Source organism: Centroberyx gerrardi, chromosome 5, assembly GCF_048128805.1.
Source record: "Centroberyx gerrardi isolate f3 chromosome 5, fCenGer3.hap1.cur.20231027, whole genome shotgun sequence".
In the NCBI taxonomy this organism is placed as follows: domain Eukaryota; kingdom Metazoa; phylum Chordata; class Actinopteri; order Beryciformes; family Berycidae; genus Centroberyx; species Centroberyx gerrardi.
The window spans coordinates 27,899,262-27,923,034 of record NC_136001.1 but is presented as its reverse complement, the minus strand read 5'-3'; the positions used below and the strand labels follow the sequence as shown (position 1 = coordinate 27,923,034).

The 23,773-nt window shown below is 46.8% G+C and overlaps 1 protein-coding gene across 1 annotated transcript in view; it reads left to right on the top strand.

The window, feature by feature from the left end:
* The window catches only part of cdh4 (cadherin 4, type 1, R-cadherin (retinal)), a 57,949-nt gene that overhangs the window by 32,475 nt on the left and 1,701 nt on the right, over window positions 1-23,773 (top strand). Inside the window, exons 4-11 of the mRNA XM_071917427.2 lie at window positions 701-873; window positions 8,745-8,882; window positions 15,164-15,349; window positions 15,735-15,988; window positions 19,338-19,480; window positions 21,738-21,974; window positions 22,972-23,205; window positions 23,516-23,655. Coding sequence (XP_071773528.1) covers window positions 701-873; window positions 8,745-8,882; window positions 15,164-15,349; window positions 15,735-15,988; window positions 19,338-19,480; window positions 21,738-21,974; window positions 22,972-23,205; window positions 23,516-23,655 — 1,505 coding nt within the window. The remainder of the gene's footprint in view (window positions 1-700; window positions 874-8,744; window positions 8,883-15,163; window positions 15,350-15,734; window positions 15,989-19,337; window positions 19,481-21,737; window positions 21,975-22,971; window positions 23,206-23,515; window positions 23,656-23,773) is intronic.

Below are 23,773 nucleotides of genomic sequence, written 5' to 3'. Positions count from 1 at the left end.
AGACACAGCCACAACCACACTCTGTTTTTCTCTCTCACACACATACACACACCCATCCCTCCCCTGTCTGCCTTAAATGGCAGTGTTTATCCGTGATTCCAAGACAAATAGGGAGAGAGCATCGGAGCATTAAGGGCAGCCGCGGTGCCGCTGAAGGCTGAAATAATGGATGGTGGAAATGGCAGAAGACCCAGTGCTGCTCATTACTAAATGGACTCTGCAGAGGTGGAAACTTTGCCCCGCTAGTCTGCTATATACAGAAGACAAAACAGCACAGCTTGAAATAGGGGCTTATTTAACAGACTTAGTGTGTGTTTGCATGGTCTGCCCTGTAATAGCCCTCACTCTAAAAAGTTTGTTGCCGAGGAACAGAGAATGTCACTGCAATTTGCGAAAGTCTGATCGATTTCTGTGTATATAAATGGACTTTGTTGTCTTCTCTGAGTGCCGTCTCGTAGGATATTATCTACAAATGATAATATTAATGGGCTCACGAGAAAACGTCCATGTGTTTCCAGAGTATGCGTGTGGAAAGGGCCTTGAAAATGACATCACTGTATTTTAATGAATGTCGCCGGCTTGCTTTTTCCTCAACTTGACCTACAGGGGTGCTGGGTCTGCAGATATTTGTCATCTCCAAATCCAGATTACTCTCACTCTCTCTCCCTAACTCCCTAACTAACGAACCTTCTCTCGACAGGCTCGTCGGTGATGCAGGTGACGGCCAACGACTCGGACGACTACACCACGGCTAACGGCATGGTGCGCTACCGCATCCTGTCGCAGACGCCCCACAGCCCCATCCCCAACATGTTCACCATCAACAGCGAGACCGGAGACATAGTCACAGTGGCGGCCGGCCTGGACAGAGAGGTCAGTGTCAGGGGTCATGTCGGGTGTGTGTATTTCACGTCACTCTCTCTCAGTGTCTTTATCCTTCCTCTCATTTGTGTCCACCCAATTAGCCATCAGCCACAGTCTTATAAGGCCATGGTACATTGATTTGATGCTGTACCTTATGTGGATGAGTCTCTGCATTGCATTTTAGACCTTAACAACTTACTGATAAGGCCAGCTGCTCCTCCGTAAAGTCTCAGCCATCAGGGGGTAAACGTTAAAACAATCAGGGTCAGTTTCATTGGCATTACAGCCTCTTAAGAAAATGCATCAGAATCCTTTCCATGTTTTTCTTTTTCAGTTTGAATATAAATGGCAGGCTAATGCGTAGAGCAGGCTGTAATGGCCATGCGATTCCAACACCTCTCCCCAGACGAGGTCAGGGGCGCTTTTTCTTCATCATCATTCTTTTGTCTCATCTACTGTAGGTGTGTGTATGCGTGTGTCTGTAGTTGCGCACCAACCCACCCACCGCCGCCGCCACACACACACATACACACACACATACACAAGCAATGTCCCCATTCCATCTTCCATCTTATGCTACTAATGAGCGAGGTCACGCAGGGTTGGCTTTTGTTTATCCCAGACTGCGTCAGGTGGCTGTGGGCTGTAGTCTTTCATGACAGACTGTTCACCCTTCGGCCTCTCTCTCTCTCTCTCTCTGTCTCTCCCACACCCACACACCCACCCACAGACACACATATTCATCCTTCAATCTTCTGTGGTCCAACATTCAAGGAAAACTACAACTGGAAAAATTATATTGTGGCGGACTCTGTGGACATTATTCACCATAATCTGTGGTTTGGGTATGTTTAACACACGCAGTTATATTGTGTGCTTCTCAGGGTTAAGGAGACACGGTCCCTTTAAGAAAGTCTGTTTTTTCTGAGTGACGTCAGCTCGATGTAGGTTGTTGTGTTTTTGGGCAGCGCGGGTAAATTTTCTTGCTCTGTGGGTTTCAAATAAATGACACAGGAGTTGGTGTAGTCAGTGAGAGAAGTTGTCCGTCTCCACATTCCTGCCACTTCTACAATATAAACATTCAAGTTTATAGGACATCATTATGGTGATAATTTGATCCTCGTAACTTAGTTGGCTGATTTTACTACCGACATAAAAGCACCGTTGAGTCTGTCTCATAATGTTTATATTCTGAGAAGTCCCGCTGGTCCCTCTCAGCACTAAACCCGGCCAGACAATAATTTGGAAATCAAAACTGGATTTTACCAACAATAAGGCAAGCGTATTCGGAGAATAATTACGGGTAAAATCTCAAGAACAAAACCGGCTTTTGATAACAGAAGAATACAATACATCAATGCTCGTCGCTTATCCAAGTTTTATACAGAGTTGGCATGGCATGATAGTGTGGTACATTTGTGGGACAATATAAATGAGTCTGGCGAATGCGGGCCAGCTCTGTGTCCCTGTTTCCAGCTTGGCCCGGGCGGCAGCAGTAGCAGCTGATGTGAGTGAGGGAAAGCTCATTAATCTGGACACATCAAGCCAGGCTCAGTCCCACCTGCCTCTGATCCTCCCACTAAAACTGGGACACACCTGGGAGTTCACCCACCTGCTGTCGGGGTCATCAACACAAACACACTCAGACACGTAGCCCCGCGTTCACACACACACACACACACACACTCCCAGCCAGGTATGTTTGTTGTTCATGTGCATTAAAGCAAGCGGAAAGCTGTACACGCAGTGAGAGGTAGCAGCACATATGCAAATTTCATCCCAGGTGCCATGGATCCATGCAAATAATGTTCAGTGCATATACATGCTGATACACAAAATCATGAATATGCAATACCGACTGTATAGACACTCTGAACACACTATGAATAGACTGCTGTAAAGAACTATGTAACCTCACGCTCGCACATTCTCACTCTCTCTCTCCCTCTCTTTCTCTCACACTCTCTGCTTTAGCTAATCCTCCTCATCCACCGTGCTGATGTCTAATTAGAATATTCATGTGCTAATTACAGGGTGAAGCAGGTTCTCTCGTGTTGAGGAGAGCAGGGGGTACATGGAGGTTAGCTCGGTATCACTTAGCCCCGACACCGCTGAATACCAATTATCCTCACACACTCACCGCCCACAACCCCTTACCTCCCGTGACCTCACGTGCCTCCACGTGTTCCTGCCCACGGGTTAACAAGCCGGGCTCAGCCATATACATGTGTGTGTTTGACTCTCCACGGCCTTCGTATATCAGGGGTCTGTGTCTGGAGGTGTGTGTGTTCTTCTATTTCTTTAAGTTAGTTTAGGGTTAGGACTTGGGTTTAGGATTAGAATTAGGTTTAGGTTAGGGTAAGGGTTAAGTTTAGGTTAGGTTAAAGGTTAAGGTTAGGCATGTAGTGGGCAGGGTTATGGTCAGGGTGAGGGGTTAGCGAATGAATGTTGTCATGAAAGGTCCTCCTGCTAAATATAGGCTCTATATAGCTGTGTGTGTGAAAGAGAGAGAAAGAGAGAGAGAGAGAGCCTCAGCAGGCTCAGGAGACCTTGTTGTGCCACAGCTGGCGTAGCTGATCTCCCTTTGTGCCCTCCCTCCCTGGCACCGGCTGCACTGGCAGGCAGAGCTGTTGTCTTTCATTACCCCAGGCTGTCTCCGTCTCCCATGAGCCCCTTGGACAGGCATGGTTTGGCAAGTAGTGGCGTGGCATGGTGTGGCGTGGTTCCCTCGCTGTGCGCCAGGCTGATGCCAGCTCTAGGTTGGACCATCTCGCCGTCAATTAGGACATCGCCTGGACTGCTTCGAGGACATGAGTGCCCACATCCTGGCCCTATTAGGATCTGTAGGGCCTGACTGGGGATTCGGAGAGCCGGCATCCTAAATGGGCCTGGAGCTTTACTGTCTCAGAGATGCTGAGTTATGTTAACTCACTGTAGAGACGCCCAGGTCCCAGGAGTTAGTCATCCTGAAGCCAGACAGCGGGTTGCTGAATGAAGAGCGTTGGTGCTTGTAGGTGGATGTAGACTGCTTCTAGTCAACATCCACTTAAGAGAACTCGGTGAATATCCACTCAATATCCATCTTATTAAGTATTATTCAAGATGTGGATTCAGCAAGGTGCTGGAAATTCTCCACAGGGATCTTGGTCCATTCTGTACCGCTAGCGTCATGCATTTCCTGCAGATTTTTTGATGGCACGCTCATGTCGCGAACGTCCCGTTCCACCTCATTGAGATCTGGGGATTGAATTAAAGCCACTGTCATGTTCCTGTAACTGTCTTGAGAAGATGGAGCATTTTCCTGCTGGAAGTATCGATTTGAAAAGGAGTAGACTGTGGCCATGAAAGGATGCACCTGGTCAGCAGCACGTTTTCAGGCAGGCTGTGGTGTTTAAAAAATGCTCAGTTGGTACTAAGGGGCCAAGAAAACATTTCCCACACCTGTACCTTTGACTTCAGCCAGGATGGATCCATGGATTCATGCTGTTAATGACAAATTCTCACCCTGCCATCAGCATGTTGCAACAGAAACCAGGATTCATTGGACCAGGATACGTTTCTCCACTCTTCAATCACCCAGTTTAGGCTCTTTCTCTTGCTCTTAGCTGTTAGGATTAGAACCCTGCATGATCTTCTGCTGCTATAGCCCATCAGCATCAAGTTTCAACAAGTTGCGTGTCTGAGATGCCCTTCCCACTGTTGGACTGAGTTGTTATTTGCATACTTAGTTTATACATGTCTTGCCGTTCTTCTCTGACCTCTCTTTTCAATAAGGAGTTTTTGCCCCCAGAACTGCTGCCGACTGGATGCAGCCTAGTTTGTTTATCTGTTTCAGAGATGCTGGAACCGCTGCATCTGGCACCAACAAGTACACCGTGTTCATATTTCCTTAAATAACATGTCTTGCCCATCGTAACGTTTAGTCGGAACGGTAAAAGAGCCTCTTGACCCAGTCTGCATGCTTCATTGTTGCAGTATTATTTGTATTGTTCATATGTGACTCACTGTCTGGGGCGAGCTGTTTGCGTAAATGTGGAGGTGAATCGAATAAAGGGATTCTATAGTTTATATCTTGGATTTACCATATCTGTATCTGTGTACCCTATCTGAGTGAATGTCTGTACAATAGCATTCAGAGGAAAGCCTTCAGAGAACAATGCGCTGCCTGCAAAAAGCCACCGTCGTTCCGTGTTCTCTTTAAACCAAATGTAGTCTGTGAGCTGTTTATGTCCTGTTATTATAAAACTCGGCCCAAACCTGAGAGAGCCCGGATGAAAGGAAGGAAGGGAGACATGGATGATGAAGATGAAAACAAAACAGACTTTGCTGCACATTTTGTTGCTGTCTGTGATAAGAGGAGAAAATAGAAAATAACTTCTGTCTAGATATGTATTTCACTGTGAGTATTTCTGTTACTTCACTATTACTTATTGCTATTGATATACTGTACAGTATAGTTATGTTAACTTCCATTAATGGCAGAGCATTGCATTGGCAACATGGGTCTGGAATTGAACTGAACCAATTGAATTGAATTGAATCGAAGTGAGGTGAAGTGAAGTGACTGAACTGAACTGAACTGAACTGAACTGAACTGAACTGAACTGAACTGAACTGAATCGACTGAATTGAATTCAACTGAACTAGACTGAATGAATGGAGGCAGGTAGTGAGGGTTGCGGTAGAAAGCAAGGGAAGGAAGGAACCCAGTCTCTACAGTTTTAGCCATGAGTGCCTGGCCATTTGAAGTAGATTGTAAGTGACAAGCTAATGACTGTGGTCAGTAGGAGCCTGACAGGCCGGAACCCAATCCACAAAAGAAATAAGGAAAGTGCTAGTTCCCTTCAGTTTTCCATGCTCTGCGTCTCTCCCTCTCTCCCACTGTGAGTGGTCCTGTCCAGCACACCAAGTAAAAACGCACGCTAAGCTCAGGTATAATTAATTCACCACTGTAAATGTTTTGCCAGAAAAGCACTCCTCTCCATTTTCTTGTCAGACACAGCCTTACAAATCCAGACCATTATTTTCCCTACTTTGTTCTTGCTAACAAAGAGCAGTCCCACTGGCACCCAAATCCATTTGCTTACAATCCATGAGTGGGCACTACGAGACAGGTTTTTCCAACTAGCCCGGGCCCCGGCTTGCCTTGAGTTGTTGAGTAGCAAGCACCAAGTCGCTGATAGCCTTAAGACCTTTCCCTCTTTCTTTCCTCAGTCTCCCAGGTGTTAAACTACCTAATTTAGTCCCTGTGAAAAGAGATCGGGTTTCACCGTCGGCGGAGCTCAGCGTATAGGTGTTGCTGCGGCCTCAGATGGGTTTCAGCCCCCGCAGATTAAGTCTATGAGGCTCAAGGCCTGTGGGAGAGGCTGGGCTGTTGCTGTTGCAAGAAGGTTTATTTCCTCCCAGCGCTGGACTCTAATCTAACAGAGAGAGCTTCTGTTCAGCGCTTCTATAGGACTCATTAGAGAGCCCTTTACTGGCTTGTTAGGGCAGCCACTTTTGGAGAGCAGACTCTGCTTGAGGGTGGGTGTGTGTGGGTGGGTGCGTGTGTGTGTGTGTGTGTGTTCCTGTCCTTCTATCTGTGTGAGAACCAATTTGAGTTTTAAATAGGACATTTTTGTGAAGTGAGGTTGGCTGGTATTCACTTCTTCAAGGGGCTATTTTAGGGTTAGGACTTGGTTTTAGGGTTAAGGTTAGAATTGGATTAGGGTTAGGTTTGGGTTAGGGTTAGGAAGTACAAGGATATGTGTGTGTGTGTGTGTGTGTGTGCGTGTGTGTGTGTGTATTCCCACCCATTCCCACAATTGGAGCATTAGCGGTTGTGTATGTGTACTAGAAGGGCCATAAATTCTCGACTACCCTCAGATGAGTGATATAACCCTGCAGGATGGGACGCATCAGCCCACATCCGCTACTGTGTGAGAGCTCCACCTGCTGGCTCGGCTCCGCTCACTTCTCTTTACCTGACCAAAGAACCAAACGCCCATCAAAGCCTCAATGTAATGCCTTCCTAAAGCCATCTGGTGCTATTTCTAGATTAATGTACGTGACTGGATCTAAATTGTGTCTGTCGAGAGACAGATTCATTGCAGGCTCTATTTACTGACGTCCTCTATGAGAGGAGATGTATTGATATTTCATTATGAGTCTAATAAAGGGCAGCCTGTATTGAGTTTTTATTAATAGGGCTGGTTTGGAGCAGATTAACATGTCTGTGTGTTTCCTAATGACTTGGAGGGACTCTAAATGACTCAGTTGGGTTTTTTAACCAGCTTCATGGTCTGACTGATCTAACAATCAACTGCAACCTTCCTGACTGAGAAAGAGAAAGTGAGAGATAAAGGAGATGTACAGAGAGACAGGCAGAAAGACAGACAGTCAGCCAGACAGGCAGAGAAAGAGAACCGACAGGCACTGGGTACACCGAGTAACCAAGGTGCAATGACAAAGATAGTGAGATCAAAAGAAGCACAGAATGTGAGCTACAAAGAACACACAGGAAACCAAAGGGAAAAAAAAAGAAAAAAGTCAAAACACAAAGACAGAAAAAAGCAAAAAAGCAGGCACGCAAGCAGGAATCAATAACTCCCCCACTTATAACTGCACAACGTCTGCCTGGGTTTGTTCTCATTCCTCCATGCAGTCCCTGACATCAATGCCAGCGGCCCTCAAGTGATTAGAAACCGTGACCCCGGAGTGGACACCGCGACACCAGCCTAGCAATAACCCGGTGCTAGCCCACTGATAGGACGCATTGTGGAGGCTGAACAAAGCAGCAGGCTCTGAGCGCAGAACACTGGCCTGTCCTTGACGTTCAGCCTCCCTCCCCCGTTCCCTCCCTCCCTCCCCTCCCTTTACACTGGCACAATGAATGCTTCGACCAAATGGATTAATAGGAGGAGAAAGAGACCGCAAAGCAAAAAGCAGAGAGGCTTATACTGGGAGAGAGAGAGAGAGAGAGAGAGAGAGAAAGAGAGAGAGAAAGAGAGAGCGAGAGAGAGTCCTCTTCCCCATGGTGAGACTGGGGACATACTGAACTTTCAGCACCATGGACAGTGACATTGTGCTGGAATGTGGATGCACTGTACGTGTTTCTCCCTCTGCCTGTTGCTTTTGAGTGTTGATTCCTTCAGTTGTGCCTATGCAATACCCAGAAGTGAGACAGAGGGAGAAAGAGGAGAGGAGCTTGAATCTCTATGCGGCGTTTCAATATGGAACAGTGTATGTTGTTGTTTCTTGTCACGGTACTATTACGTTGCAGTCCTCCACACGTGGAGGTCGGTGCTGCAGCACTGCCTCTGGGGCGGCTCCCCCCTCGCTCTAACTGGAACAAATAAGGTCCGCTCACCTCCCTGTATTATCTGCAGCATCGTGGTGCATCTTAAAGTGGCGGCGCCTCCATTAAAATGAGTGATGATCCAGGTCTGTTCTCACAGCTGAAAGCCGAGACTTTTAGGCCATAATGGATGGGCCTTTCACCAACGCTCATTGCTCCCTCACTGCACCTCACAGCCTTCACTTCCACTCTTTGGGTGTGTGTGTGTGTGTGTGTGTGTACTGTCTCCTATCTGTTAGTGTGCAAATAAGGTGCTCCACCTGACTCGTTATTCCATTGTGCCAGTGGGTAGGGGATCGTGAAAGAGGGGAAAAATGATGGGTGTGAGGGAGAAAGGAGATATGAGTAGGGGTTGCGGGATTTTTGTTTAATCAAACTGTCAATCATTCACTCATTCATTCTTTCATATCCTCACTACATTGGCAAATGAAGAACCCAGTCCATTTATTCACTGATTCAGCTCCTGTATCCAAGCAATATCCAATATATGAATCCTTCACAGTGTTTTTTCTCTCTCTCTCTCTCCCTCTCTCTCCACCTACAGAAAGTGTCCCAGTACACCATCATCGTCCAGGCCACGGACATGGAGGGCAACTTGAACTTCGGCCTGTCCAACACAGCCACGGCCCTCATCTCCATTACCGACATCAACGACAATCCCCCGGAGCTGACAGTCAGGACGGTGAGTCACAAACTCCCCCTTAACACAAACAGGCGTGTGATGTAACGTGATATTTTATTGATCCCCATCAGGAAATTCTCTGTTTAAGACCAACAAACATGCAATAGCAGCTCCACCGAGAGCAAAACACGCTGGAAGGAGGGGGATGCGTGGAGATAAACAGCTGACAGAGATGTAGGAAAAAAAACAGGTAAAGGAAGAAATGGAAAAAATTGGCGAGTGACAGATAAAGAAAGACTAAGTGAGAACAGCATATGGAGGGGCAGAAAAAGGCGAAGACAGAGTGAGAGAGAGAATTTTCAAGATCTAAGTACCAATGGAAAACACTGTGCATCCTCCTTGGAGAAAAATTTGAAACAGTAGAAGAATGTGCTCAGTATGTGATGTCATGCCTAATCTAAGAAACACATCAGCTCTGTAGTCCCTTTTAGTCCCTCTTAGTTAGCACATGTGTAGCAAGTATCTTATGATTATTTTTTGTAATCATCACTGTTATTATCCGGAGATATTTTATGTGAAGAATCTATTGATTTAATATGCAGTTTATTCCATTTTTTTTTTACTTCATTTCTATTTAATTTCTGTTTGAATCTATGCTTTGGCTACATGTGCACATGTGTCCCATGCCAACAAAGCTCATTGAATTGAATTTAATTGAATTTAATAGGGTTAGAGAGAGATAGAGCTGGGCTGTACTGTTTATTCATTATTAATTATTACCCAATGTTGCAATCTTACCCTATTTTAAATAATGTACTGCTTTGGCAACATAGTTTTTTTTTTCCTGTCATGCCAATAAAGCATTTGAATTTGAATTTGACAGAGAGAGAGAGAGACAGAGAGACAGAGATCACAGGCGTGTGGTTTTGGTGATGGGTGGAGTTCTCCTCCCTCCCTCCCTCCCTCCCTCCCTGTGTGTTTCCCAGCCAGCGGGGCCTCTGGTGGCCGGGGTTTGTCTGCAGGCATCTGGCCCCGGTCCCCGATACCTCCTCATCGGGCTGACAGGAAGCCACACTACAGCTGGCCCACTTTGCCGCGGCGCTGTGCGTGTGAGGGATGTGTGTGGCGAGGTAGAGAGGGCTTGTTTGTTTGTGAGAATGCGGGTCGGTTGTTATTGTGCGAGGGGTTATTGACAAAGACAAGGAAACGGCATCTGGAGGAAAAAGCTTTTCTTGGCCGGGGACACGCTTGAGTGTTCATGTGAGAGCTGTGAAATTTGTGCTCGCACATGTTTGCCTTGGCGCATGTTTCTGTATCTGTCCCGCTGTATATCCATCAGTATTCCCAGACTGGAATAGAATAGAATAGAATCAAACGCTGACCACAGTGACCGAACAAGAGACAGACAGACAGACGGACTTACAGGGCTGTTATTCTTGATGCGAGCGCCCGGATTTCTGAGTTTTTTTCCCGGGGAGAGACAGATGCTGTCTGCGGCGGAGCTCAGAGGCAGAGCTAGGAGTGTGTCGGCGTCACACACTGTGATCCCCGTCTCCTCGGCGGGGCCGGCGTCAGCACGCATGCCAGGACAGTTCCAGCCGCATGCTCTGATAAGAGCTCCCCAGCTGTCAGGGGCTAGAGCTACAGCACAAGACTGCCGCTCTGCTCTGAACTGTCCCTGTCCCTGTCTCTGTCCCTCTGTCTCTATCCCTCTGTCTCTGTCTCTGTCTCTGTCTCTGTCCCTCTGTCTCTGTCTCTGTCTCTGTCCCTCTGTCTCTGTCCTTGCCTCTGTCCCTGTCCCTCTGTCTCTGTCTCTCTGTCTCTGTCTCTGTCTCTCTTTGCCCCTTCTCTGTCCCTGTCCCTCTGTCTCTGTCTCTGTCCCTCCGTCTCTGTCCCTCTGTCTCTGTCCCTCTGTCTCTGTCTCTGTCTCTGCCTCTGTCTCTGCCTCTGTCCCTCTGTCTCTGTCTCTGTCCCTGTCCCTCTGTCTCTGTCTCTGTCCCTCTGTCTCTGTCTCTGTCTCTGTCCCTCTGTCTCTGTCTCTGTCCCTCTGTCTCTGTCTCTGTCTCTGTCCCTCTGTCTTTGTCTCTGTCCCTCTGTCTCTGTCTCTGTCCCTCTGTCTCTGTCTCTGTCTCTGTCCCTCTGTCTCTGTCTCTGTCTCTGTCCCTCTGTCTCTGCCTCTGTCCCTCTGTCTCTGTCTCTGTCTCTGTCTCTGTCCCTCTGTCTCTGTCCCTCTGTCCCTGTCCCTCTGTCTCTGTCTCTGTCTCTGTCTCTGCCTCTGTCTCTGTCTCTGTCCCTCTGTCTCTGTCTCTGTCTCTGTCCCTCTGTCTCTGTCCCTCTGTCTCTGTCCCTCTGTCCCTGTCCCTCTGTCTCTGTCTCTGTCTCTGTCTCTGCCTCTGTCTCTGTCTCTGTCTCTGTCTCTGTCCCTCTGTCCCTGTCCCTCTGTCTCTGTCTCTGTCTCTGCCTCTGCCTCTGTCTCTGTCTCTGTCTCGGTCCCTCTGTCCCTGTCCCTCTGTCTCTGTCTCTGTCCCTCCCTCTCTCTCTTTGTCTCTGTCTCTCCCTTTGTCTCTCTCTTTCTGTCTCTGTCACTCCCTTTCTCACTGGGGAGGAGTTCTGGGCTAGCTTCCCACAGCCAGCAAGCACCGGCAATGCCCCGCTCACACGCACACACACACACACACACACACACACACACACACACACAGAAGAACACATGTACACATTCTTGACACATACACACCTGAGACCCACACATATGCCCACACACATGATCATGTGTTACTTTTGTCAGTCTTTGTCTCTGCTGGGCTTCACTCATGACACTCTTCCTCTCCAGCGCTCCTGAGTAAAGGACTGTGCAGATATTTTGCCTTTGTTTGTCTGTCAGAGAACAGTTGACTGTGTTTTGTTGCCTGACTGGCTGAGAGACTCAAAAGATGGTAATGACTGTATTAGTTCTAATGAGAAAATGTTTCTCTCCCTGCTTTTTGTTGTGCGTCTTTTCGCGTAGACACAAACGGGCAAACGCTCTCACATGCAAACGCGCACGTCCATGACAAAGAAAGTCTATTTCCACCGCTTTGTCAATCTCTAGTTTTTCTTTTGCATCCCACACAAGCAACTACACTTGGAGCGGTTCAGTAATTATTTGTGTATGACAGACGCGAAAAGAATTCATGGCTCTCTACGGGAGGCGTCAAGAAAACATAAGCACGCTAATTAAGTGAAATTGCTTGCGGGGGCGTAAACCAAGCAGATATATTGCGGCTAATTTTAAAAAAACCAAATGTTTTATTCATTCCAGCACACAGGCACGAACGCAAGAGTGCTATGTTCGTCATTATGTGATAAACAAAAAGACAATGGTACTTGCCACAACTCATTAAGCTCTATTCAGTGTTAGGATCATCTCTCACAGAGTTGTACTGTTACCATCTAATCAAGTGTACCATACCCCTGCCGGAGTGCACCCAGAGGCTTGTCATTCACAAAGCAAGTGATGAGGAGCAGGAGGGTTCCTTGAAAGACTGGTGGGGTTTGAAAGGCTGCGCTCCCAGACACATAGACTGCAGATCTGAATAGAGTGCTATTTGTGGTTCACCTGTAGAGCTGCAGCTTCTAAACAGGCTAAAAGGGTTGGAGTGCCTGAGATTACCCGCCTTCGCCACTTTCTGCTCCTTTCCGCTCCTTTCCGCTCCACCACTTGGATTTGAGTTCAAATCTGTGATTGGTATAAGAAAGAAGACACCAGAGACCGCTGGAAAAAGCTGCTTGATATCGCTGTATAATATGACAAATGAGGGAGGTATGGACATGGGCCCGTCTGTTGCCAAAAGCTATATCTTTATTATGCCATAGTGAAGACCTAATAGCCTTTTTAAGTGGACTGATCTCAGCCTTATTTCAGTGGGAGTCTGTTTTGGGACATTTATTCCTACTTAATGCTGTCATTACCATTTGCCTGGTGTTGTTTTCAACACCCCACGAAGGAAAGTCAGAGCTCATTTAGTCATGTTGAGCCGTGACTGTGCCATCCACAATGTAGCATTTTCCTCAGTCTTCAGTAAGAGGGTGCTAGAATTCCCCTGCTGCGCAGTTCACTGTGATGAGGATTTGTTTTCGAAAAACATTTGTAGCTGTATAACACTATACTTGCTGATTTCCCCCGGCTGGTAACGTGTCACTGGCTGCATCTCAAAGGTTAAAGACTGTCTAAAGGCAGTTTGTGAAGCATCGGAAAGCAATACATGGGCGGATGTGCCATGGCAACATTGATCCTGCATAACCAGGTTTTGTCTAGTCCTGTTCTTGATGCACCTGTGTAACCCATGGACATGTTAGTGGTTCATAACATTTAATGACCACTGAATTGCTGAATTTTTATCTGTTGTCTTAAAATTATGCGTTGTTAAGTATTAACTGATCCTATCAACATTTAAGTATCACTAATGACTTTGAGGCTTTGAATGCAGAATGACGGTTGAAGATAAAGAGTGATTTTCTCTCCAGGGACACCAGCTGTGCCCCCACCTCACCCACTCTCTCACCCCACTATTTTTGCCTGTTTTTGCCTTGTTCATTAAAGCCTCTGGAGGAGCACATTGACAACAAAAACATTTCAAAGAAATATATTTGTTAGTTTTTTACAATTTTGATCCTTTACACCTTCTTAGGAATGCAGACCTTCAGACAATGCGTCTTCACATTCACTACCTACCTGTCGCTGAACAAGCCCACGCTTTCCACACAGAACTGCCTGTAATAAAGTTTTTGCTCTCATATTTGAATGTTTAAATAGGCAGAGCACATAAAGTTTGTATATAAAGCCCTAAAGGCCTGAATCTGTAATGCTGCAGGGCCTGAATTGGTAATACCTTTTGTGACATACCAATTCAAATTAAAGTTTTATGATTTTTTTGTCTCATTTGAATTTCACTTCCACTTGCAAAGCAGACTGAGGTCCCTTTTGGTGATTACCTACAATTGAATCTTATTTGCCCCACTCAGTTTTTGCCCTCTTTTGTACCCACAAAATCCTTCAGAAACTCTGCGCCTGTGTCTCTTGTGGCTTATCAGTGGGTCCACATTGCATTTTCAAGAGAGTGGCCATTTTGGAAGCGCCCTCTCCTACAGTCAGCGCCATTGTGCCTCTGAGAGAGCATATTCCATTTTGGCTCTCTCTCAGCGTGGACAAACAAGCTTGGAAGGTTTGCGGTGGTGTTTGTGCTAAAGCTCCGGGTGAAAATGAAATGGAGGAGCCCACACACCAGAGACTGAGAGTGCATATTTAATTTGTTCTGTGCTTATCAGCCTGGTCGTGCTGCAGGGGATAGGAGGAGAGGAGGCAAGGAGGGAGGGAGGGAGAGAGGGAGGGAGGGAGGAATGTGGTGTTTTGGACGCTGCATCAATGCCATGATGATGAAGCCATTAAAGTGAACAGCAGCTGGCAGACGCACACTATAAACAAGTTAACACTTCACAAGAGGAAACGAGGATTATCGTCTGACAATGAGAGCTCTTAATGTGTGCGTGTGCATGTGTGTGTGCATATGTGTGTGTGTGTGTGTCTGCCTTTGAGAGTCTCTCCGTGTCTATTGGTATGGTCATCTCTCTGTAGCCAGATAAATCCCTATAGAGCAGAGCGGTGTATCCTGTTGCGCTGTGAATTCTTCTCCCGGCTCTGCAGCTGTCACCAACTTTCCTCCAGACTCAGTTCAGAAGGGAGTTGTTTCAGATTGCAATATAATGAAGATCATTAGCCAAAGATTATTCCTACCGCCGCCTTAATTACAGTACTTATCTAATTGCTTATTAAGACTTAGATTTGGTGAATGCGCAGAATCGAAATTAAATGGGTAAACACTTAATTGAACAAATCCATTAGTTCAAATAAAGAGCTTCGTATGAGCAGACATGGCGCGGAATAAGGGACTGCATTAATGTAATGGAAGCAATGATTCTCTGTTATCCATATTTAAACAAATCTGTCTCTCCCACTTCTCCTCCCTTCTTGCCTTTCAATGCTGCCTGCTTTTTTTCTTCCTTCATCCTATCTTTCCCTTTTCTCCTCCATTTCTCTTTCTTCCACTTTCAATTCAATTTCCAGTATAATGAGCATTATTGGTGTGACATTTGATATGGGGGCACCAAAGCAATTTGTTTCAATAATAATAATTGTGAAAAATGCTAAGAGATTGATGATGGCAAGAAGAAATTATCAAAATCTCGATAAATCAAGTTATTACCATGCATCACCCGACTGTAGATGCAACTTCAGCATGACTTCAGCTGTAATTAAACTGTAACTTTTCTCTCCCCTCCTCCCTCCATCGTCCTCGCTGTAGTTTTCCGGGGAAGTGCCGGAGAACAAGGTGAACGTGGTGGTGACCAACCTGACGGTGGTGGACAGGGATCAGCCCCACAGCCCCAACTGGAACGCCGTCTACCGCATCGTGAGCGGAGACCCCTCTGGGCACTTCACCATCCGCACCAACCCCATTACCAACGAGGGCATGGTCACCGTGGTCAAGGTAAAACCAGGCTGTAGCTTTGGCTGTTCTGGAGAAAAAACAGGAAAAAAAACGCTCTTCTTTGTTTACATCCGTGTCTGAAAGTTAGCTGTGACAAAATGAAAGTGTTGCTTTGACAACTGTTCTATTATCTCCATTATTATTCAGCACTGCAATAGTTTTCTTCTGCATCTTGTACGTCTCCACCTGCTCTGAAGTGCCAGATGTTGACGACTGAGTGTACTTTGGTCTCACGTTGTTTTCAGCGAATTATATGTAATTTCCCAAATTGGAAGACGGCAAGAAATCATTTGGGTAATCAGCTGCACTGATTCTCCCGGTGATTCCTCCCGTCTCAAACGTTGTCTCTCCCGCCTCTCTCCCTCTCTCGTCGCCCCCTCTCCAGCCGGTGGACTTCGAGATGAACCGCGCCTTCATGCTGACAGTGGTGGTGTCTAACCAGGCCCACCTGGCCAGCGGCATCCAGTCCTCGCTCCAGTCCACAGCGGGGGTCACCATCTCCGTCCAGGATGTGAACGAGCCGCCCGTTTTCCCCGTCAACCCCAAGCTGATCCGCTTCGAGGAGGGCGTGCCGGCGGGGACCACGCTCACCGTGTTCGCCGCCCAAGACCCAGACCACTTCATCCACCAGACTGTCAGGTACGGGCTCTTTAGCAGGCAGCGCAGTGCTGACGGTTCACTTACTTCCTGGATTTCCTGATGGGTCTTTGCGGGGACATTGTGGGTTCAAATCCCACCTGTAGCAGAAAAATAGAACACGCACATCCGAAAAGCAGGCTGGTGTGCAGGTGCAGGACAGAAGAAAAGCTCAATAAATAGAAAAAGTCCACAGGCTGCAAAATATAGTTCCCAGATAATTACTTGGGTACCCACCCACTCCACTGTATACCATCCAATAAAGCAGAAATGCAAAATAAAATAAAATAATATCTTTGGTGGTGTTTCTGCACTGCTCTTCTTCACCTGCCAATCAAACAGTGTGTCCAGTACTGTGACGTCTTTTTCCTTGGATTTCCTGTTGATGCAGTTTGAGTGTCTGTAGAAGGCTACAGCTCTTTTCTTTGTCTGTTCAGCCATGGTGGCTATCACTGCTCATGCTAACTACCCAGTTCTTCTTCTGTTTATTCCTAACAAACCGCTGTTGTTGCTGCCAGAAATGTAAAACGCATCACTTTCTGTGCGACAGAGTTTTCAGAGGAAAGACTAACCTGGCACCAGGTGTTTAGAACAGCAAATGAAAATCTTTTTCTGGCTACAGGAATATATATATATATATATATATATAAATATATATATTCAGTTCAGGTTTTGTATGCCAGCAATCCAAGGGAGGACTGAAGCTGTTCTGAAGGCAAGGGAGGGCCTTACTCCTACTTGATATTCACATATAGTTCGATGTTTCTAAAATTTAGTCCACACCCTGTATATGAGCAGTACATGCATATAAATGCTGTTTGTCACCAGTGTTTAATTAGCAGTGAGTGGTCTCCAGAGGCTGCTGCCCCCCCCCCACTACAGACCGGGCTCCAGTTACCTCTCTGTTGCCAAGCGACGGGTGTGGAGAGGTCATCCCGTAATGAGCTGGACTCTGGTCTGTCTGCTCTCTTTGGGTCCCCCCTTCTTCTTCTTCTTCTCTTTCTTCCTCATTGATCCCTCTCTCCATCCTTCCTGACCGGGGTGGCACACAGCAGGCGCGGTGCCATCCGAGCATCGACCCTATGTGTGACAGAAACTCCCACGTGCCCACTAAGGTCCAAGGGCGCCGTTCCACTCCATCCCCAGCTCCAACGGGAGAGATCGATTTTTCTTAATGTCAGTAAGACAGCCGTCCACTGAGGAGCCCAGTGGAAATGTTACTGAATTGTGAGCGAGAGAGAGAGAGAGAGAGAGAGAGAGGGGGAGAGAGAGAGAGCTCAGGCTTCTTTTCCTAAAAAGACCCAGTCATGCAAACTAAGTGGGCCGAGCTGTTATGCCCTTTGAGAGAAGTAACACTTCTTTTACTCTTTCTCTTTGCTCTCGTCCCTCCCTCTCTCCCGCTCCCTCTGACCCTGTCATTCTTCCCCTGTCTGTCTGCGTGTCTGTTATTGATGGGAGCTCAGAGCCACTGTCTTCTCCAGAGCAGCTTGCCAGCAGACACACGGCTCGTGCTCAGACAGCCTCATCTCCACTGGCGTATTCCCTTTTGGTGACCTCACTTGAACGCTCACGCATACACACACACACGACACACGCACACACGCATATGCACATACGCGTACGCACACAAATGCACATAAGCAGGCGCACGCGCAAACGCACAGAGGGCGAGTGAAGGAGCTGAGCATGTGCAGTAGATGGGGGAAGAGCCGGCTCTCCCTCTATCCCTCTCTCTCTATTTCTGTGTTTCTCTCTCTGGCTTTTTTTCTCTGTCTCTCTGGAGAGGAGGAAAGAAAAGATGATGTAAGCCCAGACTTGTTTGCCAGCTGATTTTACTGTAATGTGGCAGTGTGAGCGTGTGTGTGTGTGTGTGTGTGTTCTTGTACTGCTATCTTTGTGAGAACCAGTTTGAGTATTAGACCTTCAGAGTGAGGACATTTTAGCGAAGTGAGGTCACTTCTGCAAGGGGTTAGTTTAGGATCAGAATTTAGATTAGGTTAGAATTGGATTAGGTTTAGGTTAGGGTTAAGTGTTAAGGTTAGGCATGTATTGGTGAGGTTTAGGGGTTAGGGCATGAATGAGGTCAATGGAATGTCCTCACAAGTACAGTAAGACGTGAGTGTGTGCACTTTCCTCTGCTACACCAGCTGGGTGCGCTTCCCCGCTCTGCCAACAGCTGCAGATGAAGACGGCATGAAGTGGCACCCAGTTGGCACGGCGAGGAGATGAGGGTGCCAGGTACGTCAACCAAACACAACGGTCTTACCTGCCAGACGACATCACATCCTGACTGACGCGGGAGTCATTTGCGTGACACGCTCCAGCAAATGTTACTGTGCCATTTTCGCGAGAAAATCGTATTTATTTTCTCAACAAATACAGAGACCGGAGTCACAGAGGGTGCGCCGGTCTGTCAGCCTGGCCCTCTGACAGTCTGTCTGTTTAATTCAGCTCTTTGCTAAATGTGTACCGGTCCAGAAGTGTGTGTCATTAGCCGGGGATGGATTTAGCTCTCTGCCATTAGCTTCCCCATGCCTGCTAGGCTCCGGCTAACCTGTGTCAGCCTCCAACGCACTGCTCTAATTAAGCCCCTTCTCCTACCCACCATGCTTACATTCACATTCTCTGTTCTCTGCCTCTCACTCTCTCGTTCTCTCTGTCTGCTGCACGCCCACCTTCTGTCATTTAGAGTGACAGGCAGATCATTTTGTTCCCTATACATTACATCTATGTACCTGTGGGCCTGCTCACTTGTCTACAATTAACCTTTGCTCACTAAGCTCATTGGAACACTGAGAGGGAAGCGCTTTGTTCACTCAGTCAGTTTTTAAGTCTCGTCTAAGTTATTAATGCAATTCCTACATTTTAATTGCAGCTGTCTCTTTGCACTACGTTGATGTTTTAACTTGTGATGGCGGTGATTGTGTGACAGAGGTGTGGGTACAGAGAGCGGGGACGTTGTTAAGAGCACTTATTGGCTGTTCTGCATATCGGTTCTGGTTTCCGCCGGTCTTCATGCAAATGAGTTGTTACTATGATAAGCTCGGTGAACATATGTTCCGCTCCCCATCTCACTGTAACATTTCAAAGGTACTTTGCTGGTATTCCTTATTATGGTAATGAACATTCGACCTGATAATGGATGCATCGGTTCAACGGATAAAAGAGTCAGTCAGAGCTGCTGGAATTCAAGTATCAGTCAGTCGCCTGTAAAAGGTAATATGTGGAATATGCTTAGTATGCTTCAGTTGATTGCTTTTGGTTCTGTCTTATTCTCTCTCATTCTCTCTCTCTCTCTCTCTCTCTCTCTCTCTCTCTCTGTATGTGGATGTGTGTGTGTGTGTGTGTACAGGTACTCCAAGCTGTCAGACCCAGCTAACTGGCTGAGGATCAACAGGACCAATGGTCAGATCACCACCATGGCCCTGCTGGACCGAGAGTCCATGTATGTCAAGAACAACGTGTATGAGGCCACATTCCTGGCCTTCGACAATGGTAAGTCTGGTAAGTCAGGATGAGTGTGTGTGTTGTGTTGATCTGAGTAGTGTATTGTAGGTCGGTTGTGTATGTATGTGTGTATGTGCGTGTATTTATGAGTGAGTGAAAGAGCAAAAATGAGAGGGTGTGTGCATGCATGCATGGTATATGTAAATATGCATCAACCTTCCATGTCTCCCTTGTGTCTGGCAGAAAAGAATAAAAATAGTATCTGTCAATGAAGGTCTTAAGTGTAGCCACAGCTGCTGCAGCAATCTGTGGAGCTAAAGAGCTAAAGCACTACAAATAGAGGTGCTTGCTCTCTGTGTTAGTAGGAGGGACCCAGGTGTTTTTACACCAGTGAGAAATGAGGGATTGGTTTGTGGGGTAAAACTACAATGTTGCCCTGAAGCACACCAACTTAAGCTCAACAAAGTGTTGACTGCCTATTGATTCAGGAGCCCAGTGTCAACAAGGGGATATATTCCACTTTGATTGAAATTCTCTTTACTTATTCTACTCAAGCGAAGCAGGAGAAGCAACAAAGCACCCAGCCAATCATAACCGACAAGTCGGTCGATGGGCCTTGGGGCCCGGGGCAATAGACCTTTACATAGTTGATGCACCAAGTTACTGTCTGATGGAAAACAAAGTTGAAACACAACACTGATGAGCTAGTGGAGTATACTCCATCTATGCTGCACCGCATCAGTAATTTAGCCCAGGCCTCTGACAGGCTTTGTGTGTGTGTGAATGTCAAGGCTACAATATATCATCGCAGAGTCTGTTTGTTTAACAGAGCAGTGTAGACACTTTTTCAGCCACAGTTTAGGGTTCTTGTGTTATGATAAGCGCTCTCAGCAATAGTATCACCAAAGGAGGTCTGGTGATGGTAATAATTACCTGGGCACATCCATTGATTTTATTTGGTGCGGAACAGCAATTTCACTTTTTTCCCCAGCTACTGTGGAAAAAAATCTAACTCCAATCATGCCCCGTTTCTTTTAAAGGACTGTGGAGTCTTTTGATCATTTTAACTCTGCCCACATCTTCACTTCAGTAATTTGAACCACTTCCCCGTGAGTACAAGCAGTTTAAAATGAAAGAAAGTCTCCAATTTGTTTTTGCACATCGCACATTGTGCCCGCATTGTGGCCCTTTGGATCCGCCGCTACCATTGGTGACATGACATCACTTTCCCTGTGACCACAAGGAAAACAGTGTTGGGTACTGACTTTAAATGAGATGTTTGTAATCATTTTCAGTCTAAGTCAAATGTATTTGTCTCACCCTAGAACCCAAGCTCTCAAAAAAATGACTCTTGTTGTGTGGCACCCTCTTGAGACAAGCAAGTTCATGTTCACGTTACTTTTGTAAAAACAAGCATTGCAGTTAAAAAATATTGAGATGCTTATTCACCATCTTAGCATCATCGACCATTAATTGACCATTGATCGACCATTAGCACCGTCTTGTACAGCAGCAGCAACAGAAAAGCAGCATTTCTGTGCCAATTAAAGTGCAGTTAAGTCAGTGTGTGTACTGTAATCAAAGTACAATAGAGGTTTTGGCTGTTGATGATGCATAAAAGAGTACAAATCTGTCTCTCAACCTGATGCTTCTGGGCTGGTCTGGCTGATGATAGTAAGAAATACTGAATAAGTTATGTTGAGCTTGTAGTGCTGGATGTAGTGAGATTTAGAGTTTGAGTCATTTCTCACAGGGTCTTGCAGAGTGCAGATAATAACAATCTTTGTGTGAGAGTTGTCCCTTCCAATCTGAGTCGTGCCTCAACCTCTTTGAAAGCAGTCAGTTCTAAACACAGGGAGTAAAATATTCATGCGTCCTTTCATTTGTTCTGGCTGTTTTGTCTGGGAGCTCCAGTACAAATGTATACAGTATTGTCCTTCCATTTTCAACCCCTCCGTAAACAAATTCTCTTTCCTCGCGTTTGTCTCTCCACTCACTTAGCCTGCATGTCTCTGTTTTCTCAGTTCTGAACATGAATTCACACGGAAGGATTGTTTTGCTATTTTCTGTAGTTTTCTCATTGCTTTCTCTTTCATCTCCCCATTCTTTCTTCTTGCTCCGTCCCCCGTCGCTTTGTCTTTATTCCTCTGCCTAACCACTGTTCACCTCTCTCTCTATCACTATCGCACCCTCTCCTCTCTAACTTTTAAATGCCCTCCCTCCTTTGATCTTCCCCTCATTCTCTTTCCCTCCTGCTTCCTTCCTCTCTTCTTCTTCTCCTCTCTTTCCCATCGCCTCCCCTCAGGCTCCCCACAGGCCAGCGGGACGGGAACCCTCCAGATCTACCTGATCGACGTGAACGACAACGCGCCGGTGCTGATGCCCCGGGAGGCCCAGGTATGCGAGCGCGCCCGGCCCAACTCCAGGGTCAACATCACCGCCTCGGACGCCGACGCCGACCCCAACGTAGGGCCCTTTGTCTTCGAGCTGCCCTCCTTTCCCACCAGCGTCCGCCGCAACTGGACCATTTCTCGTCTCAGTGGTAAGACCAAACCCAGACTTTGGTTGGGTGGGGTTGGGTTGGTTTGGTTTGGTTTGGTTTGGGCTGAGATGTTGCACATTTTGACTAGGTTTACATGGATTCACCTCATTTTTAAACTGTTTTGTTAGGTATGTGCTAATCAGAAAGGTTGGATGTAAGTAAAAAATCACCATAGCGGAGTTGCTCAATATTTTTACATGATTCTGGTATGCCATGGTCGCTTTACCTTGCGCCATTCGGCATCCCCCGCTGAATTAAACCCTATGCTCGGTGGGAGGGATACAAAATGCCCCCTGCAAAATGGCCACAGATGGGACTGCCGACATCAAGCGAAAGCAAAGGATTGCTCTAAGCTGTGAGAGAAGTCCCAGTTTAGCAAAATGTCTCACAAAGCTCACAGAGAGAGAGAGCCGGCTACCATCCGGTGTTGACGTACGATCTGTCGCTCGTGACAAATGAGATCCATTCATCTCTCTGTCCCCTGAGCCACCGATCTGTCAACTAATCCACCCAGATGGATGTATCACAGCAGTTGTCTTGAGGACAAATCTGATCACATACCTGGATTCTTCTCCCACAGAGGTTCTTGTCTTAGCTTGACTGAGTGATAGATGCTGAAGGTTATATGCTCTGTTTTTATCTTGAGTGCCTCTTCGCGTACATACGTGTCAGAATGATTGCAGTATGTTTGGGTTCTTGTCACAGCTGTTTTCATTTAGGATGCCATTCACTCCTACTTACGTACATGATGCCGTGAAATCATGCAGTAAACAAAATATAATTTCTCTACAGCGTACTGTCTAATCTAATTTTCCCCTACTTCTTCTTCTTCTTCTTCTTCTTCTTTTTTCTGTCTCTCCAACCTCATGCCTTCTTCCCTCCCACTCTGCCCCCTCTCCCCTCCCTCCCCCATTCTTTTTGCTCTCTCTCTCTGATATGTCTCTCCATCCCCTACCCACAATCCTCTCCCTCTCTCTCTCTCTCTCCCTCTCTCCAGGTGACTATGCCCAGCTGAGGCTGAAGATCCCCTACCTGGAGGCGGCGGTGTACGACATCCCCGTCATCGTGTCCGACTCGGGGAACCCTCCTCTGTCCAACCGCTCGGTGATCAGGGTCAAAGTGTGTCCCTGCGACGAGAACGGGGACTGCAGCACCACGGGGGCTGTAGCCGCCGCCGGCCTGGGCACCGGGGCCATCATCGCTATACTCATCTGCATCATCATACTGCTCAGTGAGTACGGCAAAATGGAATGCAAACACGCGCACAATATACACACTCAATATTGGCTCATCATATCAATATTCATCGTATTCATCAATATTAAAAAGGCACTCCAGAGGAGACGTGTTGAAACGCAGTCGCATGAGAAAGTCTTGAAAAATCGCACCTTTTGAAGATGTATTAAGACTACACAACATGCACTTTTGAACATGTTTTAATATTAAATACAGTATCAAACAAACACTGTGCACTAACGACAGTACCTTATGACAACTGTCCTTGAGCGCTGCCTAATGTGTTGCTGCTGCGTGTTTTGCAGGCATGGTGCTGCTGTTTGTGGTGTGGATGAAGCGCAGGGAGAAGGAGCGGCAGGCGAAGCCCCTGCTGATCGACCCTGAGGACGACGTCAGAGACAACATCCTCAAGTACGACGAGGAGGGAGGGGGAGAGGAGGACCAGGTACTGCTGAAATACATATGTCATTTATATCATATATACTCATAACGCCATCACAGCGAGTGTTTTTCCATTTCATTTGGATTTTTTGGTTTCATGGCTGGATTCCATGTGGCTCCAC